At 43.5% G+C, this 15,115-nt stretch overlaps 1 protein-coding gene across 2 annotated transcripts in view; it reads left to right on the top strand.

The window, feature by feature from the left end:
* Positions 1-15,115, top strand: part of PRKCZ (protein kinase C zeta) — an 820,696-nt gene that overhangs the window by 736,721 nt on the left and 68,860 nt on the right. For both annotated transcript variants that reach the window (XM_085609332.1, XM_085609338.1), the window contains 2 exons: positions 3,289-3,368; positions 9,465-9,554. In XM_085609332.1, coding sequence (XP_085465458.1) covers positions 3,289-3,368; positions 9,465-9,554 — 170 coding nt within the window. The remainder of the gene's footprint in view (positions 1-3,288; positions 3,369-9,464; positions 9,555-15,115) is intronic.

Here is a 15,115-nt window from a genome sequence, read left to right as displayed (position 1 = left end):
GAAGATACAATTGAGTGAAAATACTTTAATTCTCAAGTTCTCTCACAAGAGTGACATACAGACCTGCCCAATTCTTAGTATCAAAGTGCTTCCCATATGGAGGAGTGCTTCCCACTGGAGGAACTGAAATATGCCTTGACCCAACCTCAGTCAGGTACAACTTCCCGGTAGAATTCTACAGAGCAAACTGGTCTTGACTGGGACAGACAATGACAGACACGTTCACTGCTGCCCTCAAGGGAGCACAACTTCCACTAGACCTCTGACTGGTAGACATAGCTGTAATTCCTAATCCAGGCCTGTCCGCCACCTGTTCCACTTACTGCCCAATTTTCCTGCTCAATGTGGAAGTGAAAATATGGGCAAAAGCTTTGAGTAACCAACTGCTAAGAGTTGTGGGTACTCTGCTCCACCTGGACCAATCAGGCTTCATGTCAGGCCAAGCCATGAGACACTACATCCAGTGTGTACAGGATGCCCTGGCACTGGCATCCAGGATAGAAGGCACTACTCATCTTCGATTTTCACAAGACATTTGACTCAGTGGCCTGGACGTACCCATTTAGACTCCTTACTATCATGAACTTTGGCCCACTATCCATAGGCTTCGTCAGACTGCTCTACGGTAACCTTATGGCACACGTCAGAGGCTCGGTATTCCCTATTTCCAATCTGACAGGGCACACAACAGGAATGTCCCCTGCCAGCCCTTCTTTTTAAATGTTCTCTCAAACCCCTAGCAAAATGGCTAAGGATGGACTCGCTGGTCCAGGGGTTTGAGAGGAGCCCAGGTGTGTTAGATGAAATAGCACTGTATGCAGACGATGTTCTCATCTTCTTTGCAGACCAGCAATGGTCAAGCCCATGGACCCTCCAGATCGTGCAGATCTTTGGGGACCACTCTGGCCAGTGCACAACATGACAAAATCCTTAATGTATCTCCTGGGAAACCAGAGATAGCCTGTATCTTGGGCCAGAGACATCTATATATAAGTATGACTGGGTCCGGAACTTGGGGGTCTATGTTCAGAGAATAGCAACCCCACCTCAGCAGATTGCAAAAGGAACTTGACTTCTAGTCTACACTTGCTCTTTCCCTAATGGGCACAATGGCAATCTTTTTAAGATGGTCAGTCTCCCACGCCTACTGTATCAACTCCAAAACTTTCCTTAGCTCATATCTGGGGACTTCTTTACCCTTCTCAACATGGTGTTGCTTCACTACCCAAATGTTTCAAGACAACCTTTGATGATAACCAGGCCATGCCCGATATTCTCTCCAATTACAGAGCCTCACACCTGGTGGTACTAAACGAGTGGTGGTTCGAGGGCTCAAATTTCCCATCATATTCTTCAGAGCACTGGGAGATGCAGAAAACCATGATCGCACATGGCCTATATGGAGGTCTAATCCCCTCTTCACTCCCCTCAGCGACAAACGTAGTATACCAGATGTGGCGCAATACTTTTCAGACATTGTGTTGGACTGGATTAGACATCTAATGCAAGAAACACCACCATGAACTCGGTGCTGGCTTTTGCAGGTGACTGCATTGCAGGGTTTTGACAAGTGGAACCTTATCGATATCTCCACTGTGGGGTCATGATGATGGGGAGTACCATGAGATCCTTTGAATATCTACAAGAGGAATACGTGCTCCAAAAAACCCAGGTCTATCACTTCCTTCAGATCAGATACTCACTTATGCCCTACAGAGCTGCCAGAATTCAGCCCCCTGGAAGTTTAAGTACTACTTACCCCACCTGTTAGACACAAATTATCATTCATATAAAAATTATTGGTCATACATATACCTCTGACCCATTTTACACATAGCGGAGGCATGGGTAAAGGACCCAGGAATGCTGGACGACGATGACTGGCGAGAAGCCCTAAGCTCACCGAGAGACTGCCATCGCAGCCCAATACACACTCCTATCATTTAAATATCGACACATGATCTACCTCACCCACTTCAGGATGCGTCCTATGGGAGCGATTACCTCTCCACTATGCCTATGCTGGACCCCACGGGGACCTCCTACACCCAACATGGGATTGCTTGGTCTTGGCCCCGTATTCGGTGGGAGTCATGACTTGTCTTAGGAACATCTTGTGGTGATCTCTACACTGTGACCCCAAACTTGTTCTCCTACACATTACGAATAACCTAAAAAGCAACAGATGCAAAAGAACTCTACTGTGGCTGGTTCTTGTGGTAGCAAAACAAGACATAGTCAGACGGAAAGCTGCAGAAGCCCCGTCCCTGGCAGAATGAATGGCAGGATTAGAGAAAGCAAACAGAAGGAGATGATGGACAGAGTGCTGAAACTTTACAGACACTCACCCCCAGTCACACATCTGGGTTGAATCCATCATCATTTTTAAGCTTACTTTGCTACCCCGGTTCAGACCCAACCATATGCACGTCAGTCTTGACCCTGTTCCTCATGGGAACTGTGCAGCCCAAACTGCCAAGCCAGGTCTTCCCTGGACCAGAAACAAGCATCCTGTGACAGGTTTTGGGGTAACACCCCTCTTCAGCAAGGCAAGCTTGAATCCAGTGGCAAAGTGAGCAAGGGACATACCCTGCCAGCTTAGGGCGAGCAAAGCAAACACAAGGAGATGATGGACGGAGCGTTGAAACTTTTCAGACACTCACCCCCAGTCACAGATCTGGGTTGAATCCATGATCGTTCTTTAGCTCACTTGCCACCCCAGTTCAGACCCAGCCATTAGAGAAATGCATGAACCTAGAGAAATCAATCTATGCAGCGAGGGGCTGCACAAACAAGCACATCAAATTCTGGGGTGACTGGGCCACTATGACTTTTTTATTTCCTCTGTACTTAATGCGGTGTTGGAGAGGGTGATGGGATAGAATTGTATACATTTTTTGGACAGTGTTTTACTTAAGTTGGAGAAAACCAATAAAATCTTATTTAAAAAACAAAACACACTTGCAGAATTTTCTTGCACAAACTTTTTTTGGGTTGAAACTTATAGAAGTGAAGTTGGGAAACTTGGCAGATGTCACAATATGCTTGAACTGCAAAGTTTGCAAGCTTGGCCCAACTTTGAGGGCAATCTTTAAAACTTCACCGTCCACTCATGTAAGTTAATTTAGTGAACATTTATTTTGTGTTTTGTGAAACATACTGGCTTGCTTCTTTCATGTCCTGGATTGCAGAATGGGGGTTATAAAGTGAATTTGCTGGTTATGAAAGGTTGGGTGGACACTAAACAGATTTTTTACTACCATATTATTTAATTTTAACTTTTAACAGTCATCCTGGAGAAGCCAATCCGAATTCCAAGGTTCCTCTCTGTTAAGGCCTCCAACGTCTTAAAAGGATTTTTAAATAAGGTGAGTCCTACTGGATTGTGTTTTTATACTGTACACTTCCATTAGCCAAGTAGAAAATAAATGGAGGCTGTAAAAAGTGTATTTATTCATTGGTTTGTAAAAGCAGCTGATTTTATGCAAACTAATCTCCAAATTTTTGTATTCAATGGGATAATGTGAATTGTCCTTTACGTTGGCAATATATGCTGCAAGATGGGAGCTCGTTCCGCATAGGCTGTCTCAGCAGACTTGAAACACATGCAAGTGAACCCCTGTATGGCCTTGTTTGCACCATAGAGAGCTACAAATATAAATTAATAGAAATGTATTTCAGAAGGAAACCGGGTGGGATGAAGTTCTGCAATTTCGTAAAACAAGCATTCTAAATGTAGTAATGGATTATGTCAAATAGTATCTCTCTGCCCAGAGAGTGTCTTGAAGAAGAGACGAGCCAGCAAATGCTCTATGCCTTAAAGGCCTAGCATTGTGAAAATAAGAATTACATCAGGCGCTCATGACAACGTTGGCCTTTTGGGCGTTGTGACTGCTGAAACGCCAAGCCATGCAGGCTCCCAGACAGAATCCATCCCAAAAAAATTCCTTTTCAATGAGTTGTTGGGAGTGTATTTCTTTACTTCGCCCCATCATTCTCTTATCGTCATGGTGATTAACAAGCTTTTAATGTTCAAGGCAAGCACTATCCACATTTTTAATTCCTGTACTAGACAGATATTGTACAATATTCAAGCCTTCCTCACCACTTAAGTCCCTAATTCAGACACTCCTTAAATAACAAATATGTTTTCCCTGTGGAAGGGAAGGTTTTGGATCTCAACAAAGCATCACTAATCTTGGCAGCCAGATTTCTGATTAAAAACATCTGTATCTTACTCAGGAATGTGGGGAATTTTAGGAGTCCGCCTTATTGGAATGTGGTGTGCGTGTGTCCAAATCTCTACATTTCTTATTACTTCAAACAATTATGTACCGTTCAAGGGTATCTTACATATTTATGCATTAAGTGAATTTAGATCTATGATACAAAACTTCTTTTTGGTTTCATTGGTCTGCCTTCACAGAGGTGAGGAGGCAGCTACCCCACATGATATGCAATAGTGTATTCGGGGTATTAACGTGAAGGTCTTTTGGATCTTGTTAAGAGACATCATTTACCTTGTTGGTTCGAATGAGGCATCAAAGGAAATGTGTTGGCATAATAAACCACTCTGTAAAATGAGTATATCTGAAAGAGACACGTTAGTGGTAGATTCCTTACCTTGGAATATCCCCAGGTGTCAGACTGGATTCGGAAAGTTTTTCGTCAGCAGTACCCCTGCGCGTCGGAAGGTGCCGTCATGCGGCACCGTGTCCGTCGCTGGCATCGTATGCGCCAAGATGACGTCACGGAGACTACTTAGGCGCCACCCATGCACGCTGACGTCAGTTCTTTCTTTTTCCGCTCCAGCAAGCGTAGATTCGGTTAGAGCTCGTACCCTAGTCACTTTTTGACTAACTTTTTTTTGAGACTTTTTGTCTCCACTCTTTTGAGTCTTTGACTCCTGGTGCCATGTAGGGATGCCTGGGTTTAAATCCTGTGGGGCCTGTCGCCGCATGATGTCGGTGGCCGACCCTCATGGCGTCTGTCTCTACTGTTTAGAGCGCGACCATGACTCCTGGTCATGTTCCGACTGTCTGGCCATGGCTCCGAAGGCCCGTTCGAGATCCAGGAGTCGATCAAGGGACCGACTGCGGTGCCGTCATCATCGCTCCTCGGGGTCGAAGTCTTCACACACGGAATCGGGTAAGAGACGTCATAAGAAGAAGTCGACGCCCCCCCGTCGGTCTCCGGACATGAACGCGGAGGCCAGGGGTACCTCCCTCGCAGCTCTGTTGGAGCTTGTGAGTTACGCAGCCTACCTACCTTATCCGGGTCCGTCGGCGACTCCGGCGCAAGATTTTCTTGCTGCCATAGACCGCCTTTTCAGGCCGAGGGCTCCCACCAGCGCACCTTCGGGCCCCGCGATCCCACCTGAGGGGCGTTCCTTGCTGCCTGCTCCGCTACAGGCGTCGCCGGCGGCTCCGGGCCTGGCGCCGCAAGGTCCTGCGCCGGCAGCTCCGGACCCGGCGCTGCAGGGTCCGTCGCCGGCGGCTCCAGCTACCAAAGGAACGTTTAGTGAAAGTCTCATCAAACTAGTGGAGCTCCTATTCATATTCACTTTTATGTAACCCATCCTGTTGTGGGGGTGAATGGAAAGGATAAATGTTGCTGAGCTCTGTTATGCTTCAAGGTATAGTTGGATAAGGGGTGAAAGCTGACAAACTACATTTTATGTATGCAAAACACTGCATACAAATGTATATTAGAGTAGACATCTAAAGACAGATATGCTTCAAGTGAGTGATGGAGCTTTCAACCAGATGTCCCAGCAACTATGATCAATCAGATGTTTGAGCTTGATTTTATTTGACAAACACACTTGACATTGGAATGGCCTTTCACTTCTTAAAGATTCCAGTTTTTTGCAACACTGACTTACCCCTGGGAACGGATGCAGCTGTATGTACTGGTCAAAATGGTGCTTAGAATTAAAATATCAGCACGTATTCTTGAATTTACCAAAAAAACTCTTTACATACAACTTATTGAAGTGAAGGTAGGATCAAAAAACTGTTTGCTCCTCTTGTTGCTAATGGAAATCCAAATCCTACTAAACAATACTGCCATGGAGTGGTGCCACATCGAAAGGGAAATGAAGGGAGGGAGGAGGTCTGTATTAGGTATTTCTTGGTCAGGGAAAAGAGAAAGTGTCAACAATCCAACTGTGCAACGTGGAATTATAAACCAGTTCCTTGTGAATTACTTATTTTCAGTCCATCATATTGTCATTACAAAGGGCAAGTACCTTCACTTCTGAGACCTTCAGCATGTGTAGCTTCACATCGAGTATTGTGGTAGCAGGAAATACTAATGCAAAGTTTTTTCGTTTAGCCTGCCTGTCAATTGCAGTGAATGTATCAATACTCTTGATTCTTCTTTTCATCAGTACAAAAAAAATGTAGAGATAAAATCTGCAAAGGAATGAGCCCTCAGACTTGTTTATTACTGTGTAGTTTGACCGTTGAAGCTTTGTACACTTTCTCTGGAGATTTGGATAGACCCTTTTCCTTTGCAGAAGGAATTATCTCCTTATGCTCTGCACTGAAGCGGTTACCAAATTAAAAATGGTCTGATAACTCAACCTCTAAAGAGCCCTAATCTCTGTCAAAGTTAGCACTCTTAGGCGGTTTCGTTTTGATCAAATATTACTGGTGTTTCATCAGCTCCCAGATCGTTGATACACTTAAAGGTTTATATATGGAGAATCTATTTTGGATTTTAACCTGTGCAGTCTATAGGTCACTACTGCCGCTTTTGGTAATCATTGATACCCTTCTTTATGTAATGGACATTGTTCCCACAGTGACCTAGCACATAATTTGCATCATCACGAGGACTTTTAGAATTGCGTTTTCACAATTCTTTCTCAAGACCAATACACCTCATCAAGTCTACACATAAGATCAGTTGAACTATAGCCTTCTACTGTACATTTGTGTAGGCGAGCAAAAAACAAGGCAGGAAGACAAAAGATGTTTCAGGGAACCTGTCATGTCTTTATGGTATTCAATCTTCCAAAACTCATGTGTACGGGAGAGAAGAGAAGAAGATTACATTTGTTCCTATGTCATAAACAACTTATTTACAAACCGCATTCTGTTTCAGATGCCAGTCAGTGTCCTGGCTTCCAAAGGTGCAGTCACACAACTGAGACACTCCACCTCATTGTACCTACATGAGTGGCCTAGAATCACAATGATTAACAAGGGGCCCCTAATTGTTCATGCAACACTTTTCTCAAAGTGCAGCAGCTGTTGGTAGTGGATCTGCAGGCACAATGTTTCCACTTCTTGATGGGCAAATTGACTTTTCCAAATCAAATGAGAGTTGGTTTCAAGCCCTCTATGTTTCTTTCTTTTAGTATTATACACAACAAAGGACCTGTTCACACGGTGATATCAAAACTCGGAATCCTAAAACAGTTGTCATACATTTAGACAGTCTGTTAAGCCAGCGGTTACACCATCTGTACTACTAAGGAACGGATCACCAAAAAAAAAAGAGAAAGAGTTAAGATATGTCTGTAAGAAGAGTGACCTGTGTCTCCAATAACCCTGGGTGTAGTGAACAGTACAAAAAATGAATGAAAATTGTGGAAAAGGAATGGTGGTGCCTCACGGTAGCAACACCAAGGAGGGTAAAGCAGGAAGGTACTCGCCTGCTACCTCAAGGTCTCATCATCCGCTACCGCCACTCCAAAGCAAGAAAGTGTAAAGTAAAGTAATAGAAACCCAGAAAGACAAGGTGCTAGGGTGTGAAACAAAGATTATCTGTGCACCGATTCATGCAACAGGTTCAACCCCACAATTGGGACTGAGTAGTCAGAATATTGCTCCCCTAGTCCCAGTCTAAAAACTGAGCTAGATCACAATTGCTAACAATCTTTATTCTGTGCTGTGTGTCTGCTCATTAAAAAGCCGACCTGTTTCATTGCCACGGGAGAAAAACTCACGGCAATTTCTTCACTGGCTCTCCCAGTCACTTCCTATCGTGACCGTGACAGTGTCCGGTATCAACTCAGCACCGCATGCGGTGCTGAGTTGATACCGGACACTGTCACGGTCACGATTCACGATAGGAAGTGACTGGGAGAGCCAGTGAAAGAGTGATTGAATACACACACACAAGTGCTTAAGGGTAAAGGTATGCCCATGGTGGGCAACATCCCGGAAATTTTAAAATAGACAAGTGTTGGTGCAGGGTGGAGTGACTGACCCACGCCCTGAAGAAATTGCCGTGAGTTTTTCTCCTGTGGCAATGAAACATGTCGGCTTTTTAATGAGCAGACACACAGCACAGAATAAAGATTGTTAGCAAGTGTGATCTAGCTCAGTTTTTAGACTGGAACTAGGGGAGCAATATTCTGACTCCTCAGTCCCAATTGTGGGGTTGAACCTGTTGCATGAATCGGTGCACAGATAATCTTTGTTTCACACCCTAGCACCTTGTCTTTCTGGGTTTCTCTTACTTTTCTTTACACTTTCTTGCTTTGGAGTGGTGGTAGCTGATGATGAGACCTTGAGGTAGCAGGCGAGTACCTTCCTACTTTCCCTCCTTGGTGTTGCTACCGTGAGGCACCACCATTCCTTTTCCACAATTTTCATTCATTTTTTGTACTGTTCACTACACCCAGGGTTATTGGAGACACAGGTCACTCTTCTTACAGACAGATCTTAACTCTTTCTCTTTTTTTTTTTGGTGATCCGGTCCTTAGTAGTACAGATGGTGTAACCCCTGGCTTAACAGACTGTCTAAATGTATGACAACTGTTTTAGGATTCCGAGTTTTGATATCACTGTGTGAACAGGTCCTTTGTTGTGTATAATTCTTTGAGTGGGGGAAGACCTGTTCTCTGCCCCTAGAGCTCCTTATTGTGTTTGGTCCTTTCTTTTAGTATCCCTACACTCCAAAGAGGTATCATTGGGTGAAGCAGTGCAAAATGAGCATCAATTCTGGTCTTGGATCCATTATCACTGGTCTTTTCCCAGTGATTACTTTTACACGGCTTTCTAAAGTTTTCTACCTGATGTGGTTTTTACTATCCTTGTCATTTTTAGTTCTGAATGAGAGAGAAATGTGATAGTATGTTTGTTAACGGTGAGTTTTTGTTGTTAGTTTCTATAACTGTTTTGTGGCGTTGTTTGTAAATTTGTCTGTGTGCTTACTTTACTTTTTTAGTGGACTTGCAGTAATTCAGCAAATGTCTTTATATAGAGCCCGATGATGCCACGGACGGTTCATTTATTTTTTGCATCATTGCTGAAGCTTGCTAAATGTAAATTGATTGGATAATGTGGGAGAAAATGACAATTTTGCAAATCATTCTAAGGTGTTTTTCCTATTTTGTTGCTAAAGAGAGAAAATTTGAATTTCATAGATTATGGCCATTCATAATCTTTAGCACAAACGTCAGTATGGTCTTTATTATTCATATAACCCTTATTTTTCTTTTTGGCCAGGATTCCAAAGAAAGACTTGGGTGCCAGCTTCAGACCGGTTTTTCCGATATCAAGTCCCACACTTTTTTCCGCAGTATAGACTGGGATCTGGTAAGAACAAATGTACCTTTTACTTAATCATTTTAATCTTCAGATCAACTGCGCTGTTAAAAAAACCAATGAATTATCCTACATTAAGTCTAGTTCTAATGTGTTTCATATTTTGTGATTAACATGTTTTCACCCTGGGTGTGTCTACATCATACATTTACAAGATGTCAGCCATTAAAATAGATTGCTTAAAGTATTCTGACCTTTACTACTGTGAACAGTGTTTTCCACTTTTATGTTCTCCCTCTGAATGGACTGCTAACTTATGGATAAGAATAATAATTTGTTTTTTTATAGGGCTTTGTACCACATTTTCGCCATATTTATGCACTGTAAAGTACATGTGATGCTATTTGCCCAGTTAATAGTAGTCTGTTTTCTTACATTAGCAAGATGGACATCTGAGTGATCATGACAGCCGCAACCATTTAACTCCCTTCCGCTGGCTTTGAGAGTTAAATGGGAATGCAGGGACGATGGTCTCACAACTTCCAGCCAAATTTGTGACATTGTAGAGATGAGGAATGCAGGGTATGCCGCTGTTCCTTCTTAAAGGTTTACTGAATAAAGAATCGCAATTTTATTAAAGAGAAGGAGGCTAGCGTTATCCATAGACTTTATTTTACTTCCTTCTGAGCAGCAACCATTAAAAGTTTTCCAACAACAGAACTCAAATTACATCACAATGAAAAACGGAACTCTCAATTCCTTATAAATCTGTGACTGTCAAAACTGCCAACGTGAATACCTGACTCAACGATTTGATGTAGAAGACGTAAAAGAGGCTATAAAATCATTGCCCACCTGTAAGGCAGCGGGGATTGATGGCTTGCCCAGCGAGTTTTATAAGTCCTATGTGGAGGATCTTGCTCCTCACTTATTAAATGTCTTTGCAGAAGCCTATGAACCGGGTGTACTCCCTCCCTCCCAAGGGAAGCTCTCCTTGTTACCCTCCAGAAGCCGGAAAAGGCAGCCAAGAAGTGTGAATCATATAGACCGCTATCTCTTATTAATATAGATACCAAAATATTGGCTAAAATGATAGCAACTAGACTGCAGCCTTAAATTCCGAAGTTGGTTCTCCCAGACCAGTCGGGGTTTGTCCCTAAACGATCCACAGTGCATAATCTCCGTACCCTTTTTGCGGTTTTACATCCCTTAGACCCTGAGACCCCTGCTGTGGTAGTGCTGCTTGACGCAGCCAAAACTTTTGATTCCCTCCAATGGGGCTATATGTTTGTGGTTCTGCAGAGGATAGGTATGCCACCCTTTTTTGTAAGGTGAATACGATTATTATACACCAACCCGGTCGCTCGTGTGCAAGTGAATGGATGGGTATCGGATACTTTTTCAATTGGCAGAGGCACAAGGCAGGTTTGCCCCTTGTCTCCAATGCTTTTCTCCCTGGCATTGGAACCACTGGCCTGTAAGGTGCGACAGAAGCACGCGGAGGCTACTCTGGGATTCAGACAGCGCCCGTTAGTCAGCTCATTATATGCTGATGACATGTTATTATATGTCCGAAACCCCGATAGGCAGTTGTCGCCTCTGCTGCGGGAATATGTTTTATTTGAGCAGCACTCTGGACTGGGGATAAATTGGGCAAAATCCACGATTTTCCCACTTACCAATTGCACCCCAGTGGTGGTGCCGGATTACCCACTCGCCTGGTCTACTGACCCGGTGAAATACCTGGGAGTCTGGGTGCATAGAGACCCTGAGATTGTGCTAAACTTGAACTATGGACGAGCTGTGACTACCCTTACGGAACAGATCTCCCGCTGGATGTGTTTACGCAGTCACTTGGATAGAATTGCTGTGGTAAAAATGACTGTGCTCCCTAAGTTGCTGTACTTGTTTGTCAGTATCCCAATTAAACTAAACGTCGCATTTTTTAACACTCTGCAAACCTGCTTGCTGTAACTGGTTTGGGCTGGCAAGCAACTGCAGTGCAGTTGGAACATACTAACGTTGCCTTTTGAAAGGGGGAGGTTTCAAGCCCCAGACTTACGCCTCGACTACCTTTGTGCGCAGGTTCAGTTTGCGCATTACTGGCTCTTCCGCCAGAAATATATGCCACATTTGGCCGTAGAGGCGGACACGGTGTATCCAATGACACTGCCAGCTAGGATTCTCCATAAATGTGAGGGCGGCAATAGAAGGGAAATTAATCCAATAAACTGTATAGTGAGGGCGTGGGATGCCCTGGCTAAGCGCGCAGGAAGAGAATATATTTATGCACCGAATATGCCGACTAATGTTCACCCGGGAATATCGGCGGCACAGGAGCATGGGACCCTTAGTGCCCTTCAAAGGGCAGGTGTCACTAAATTGGGGGATATGTATCGCCGTGGCACCTTCTTAACAATGGCTGACTTCCAAGCTGGCCAACAGTATGAATTAATGCACGGTTTATATATGCCAGATTGCGGGCGGTGGAACGCTCTCTGTGGTCAGATTTCCCACAGGAACCACAGGTGCTGCGGGCGCTGCAGGTGGTATTAAAAGTGGCGAGTGTAGACGACTTATTAGCAGAATGTACTGCACATCTCAGCGTGAGACTGAGTGGGAGGGATACCCCGCACTGGAAAAATGGAATGCGGTCCTGGAGTCCCCAATGACTTGAGCTAATTGGTAAACACATTGTAAATTGACTGGACGCCTGACTGCAAATTGCAATCTCCGCATTATTCATTTTAAATATTTACATCAAATATATTATACCGCAACACAACTGTTACAATTTGGGTTGCGGGAGGATGCGAGGTGCCTCGGGTGCTGGCAGGATGTTGCGGACTTTGTACACCTAGCATGGAGGTGCCCTGCTATATTTAAATTCTGGAGTGGGGTGGTGGAGGCATTATCAGAAATGATACTGGAGAAAATTGCATGTAAACCAGAGATGTGCCTTTTAGGAATGTTGCACCAGATTAAACCATGTAATAGGCTTTTGGTTGCAATAGCCACATTAATTGCTTTGCGTGCAGTTGCCATGCACTGGAACAAAGCAGTGCCGACACTGGCGAAATGGATTCGAGATATTGTTCACTGCAAGGAACAACTAAATGCATATGCTGAGGAGCTGCCTGAGACCTCCAGGCCTATAGAGTTTTGGGCGCCACTCACCTCATATCTGCTGGCGCACCCTGACCTGTCATAGGTATAGGATATCAAGATCACTACCAGGACCGGAGCGCTGTTACAAGGACTGAGATTGTCATGCTCTGCATTGCAGATTATGTATTACAGTGATGCTCTATTTCTACAAGTAACGCCATGATGCTGTTGGGATATGTTGTATCTATGAGAATCAATAAATACATTGGAAAAAATGTTTCCATATAATTTCCCCAGGCTTCCATATTCTTCCTCTTTTCTTTGTCTTCTCCAACCTGTCTTCTTCTTCTGATGTCTTGTACCATCCTTTCCTTACTGATCTGAATAATATATAAACACAAGTTTATCCTTCCAAAACACAGATTGCAGGATAAATCAATTATTCAGCATTATGATTCTTCACATTACATGTTCCATTAAAATTCAATCCTACCTCTCCTCCACTTACCTGGGAGGGTGTGGTGGGATAAGGCTAACCTCCTTATCTTTAATAAAATTGCAATTCTTTATTCAGTACACCTTTAAGAATCAATATTTTCTGGCAATGTTGGAGGCTAGCACTATGCATGTTCAAATTTTCCCAAAGCGCAGCGTGAAACTTGATCTATTGGTCTAAAATACAAGTCCTAAATGTTTCTGCGTTGGACCAATGCGCTGCCTTCATAATATCATCCAACCCCTTATTGAATGTGTGATAAATGTACACCTATCTGTGCCTGCTTCCTTCGTAGCGGACTTCATCCGTCTTGCAATAGTTGCATTCATGACCGCATGATAAGGTTTAACATACAAAATCAATAATTGATCCACTCCAGCACACCTTTTACCAACATACAACCCTCATATTCCTTAACACATTGAGCCGCTCATACCTTGGACAAATTATCTAAACTTGGATAAAAAACAGATGTAGACATGGTTTTTGTTCTTTACAAAATCTTAAACAGAACTCCCCTTGGTTGATAATACCTGTTAGTCACTTCCCACATCTGACACCCTTCTAAAGAATATTAAACACAACAAAGCTCTCTTATACCCAGATTCTTATTACAAGGACAACCCTGAAACAATTTGAACACTAAATCTACGTCCCAAAGCGACTGATACTTGGTCCTCTCTTGAACCTTATTCCTTTCAGCACCCTACAAATTAAAGGGCTCCTTCCTACTGAGATACCTTGAACCAAGGAATCTCCTGCGCCTACTGCTGAGCGATAACAATTGACTGTTCTGTAAGCCAGCCACTTATCAAACCTTTCTGCTAGAAAATTAGCCACCTCTATTTCATCAACCTTCACAGGATCCAACAGGCACATGCATCAACCACAAAACCGGTCGCAAACGGGCAGATTCTCAGAATCTGCCACTTTGCGACCGGTATTATTGCATTTGGGATGCATCATCCCAAATGCAAAAATCGCAATTTAAGGAATCTCAAAATAGCGATTCCTTAAATAGCGATTGCATTTAAGGAATCCCTAATTGAGATTCCTTAAATGCAATGCATTAAAGTTTAAAAAATAGCGATTTCACTACTAGCGGGAGCAAATTACCATGAAGCTGGACTTCATGGTAATTTGCTAAAACTTAGAAAAATGCACTTATTTGCTTTTTTCTAAGTTTCATGTTGCGCACACACATGCCCTTAGAGCATGTGTGTATGCAACATGTGTGCAGAGTTCAAATACATGGGTGCAATAGGGTGTCATTTTGACACCCTTGCACCCTAGAAATTGCGGGAGCAATTTGCGAGTACCTACTGGTACTCGCAAATTGCTCCCGCAATCTCCAAGGCATTCCTATGGGCCTGGAGGCCCATAGGAATGAATGGGAAGCCATTCATTAATTGCGACTCGCAATTTGTGAGTCGCAATTAATGAATGTTAAGGAATCGCTGTTTTAATAGCGATTCCTACATGCATAGGCTTTTGCGAGTCCTTAATTGCGATTCCTTAATATTCGCAATTAAGGACTCGCAAAAGCTTTTCTTGATGCATGTGCCTGATAGTTCCTTGCCATGCACAAATGTAACCAAACTCTCCATGCACTCCTGTATCTTTTCTTAGTGCCTGAGGCCCAAGACTCATCGAGAAATCCTACAGCTGATTCCAAAAGTCCTGTGAATCTTCCTGATACACTGAGATTTTTCAAACTAGAAGACTGAGCAAACCCAAAAAAAAATAACGGATGATCTCTCTCTTAGTCTCCTCTTAACAATCTTATCCTGGACCTTAATAAATAAGGCATCTCCATAGGTAGCTCCAATGCAGTTGGAAACCATGCTTGAGTCTTCCAAAAAGGCGTAATTAGGACAATCTGACAATTCTGTCTCCTGTACTGCAGCAAAACCCACTGTATCATAGAGAAAAGGGGAGACTCATACGCTCTCATCCCTGACCAATCCTGCATAAACACATCGGTTGCCATTGCACCTGGATACGGTCA

Source organism: Triturus cristatus, chromosome 1_2 (assembly GCF_964204655.1).
Source record: "Triturus cristatus chromosome 1_2, aTriCri1.1, whole genome shotgun sequence".
Taxonomy (NCBI): domain Eukaryota; kingdom Metazoa; phylum Chordata; class Amphibia; order Caudata; family Salamandridae; genus Triturus; species Triturus cristatus.
The sequence above is the reverse complement of the archived record's forward strand: the minus strand, read 5'-3'. Positions and strand labels throughout refer to the sequence as shown.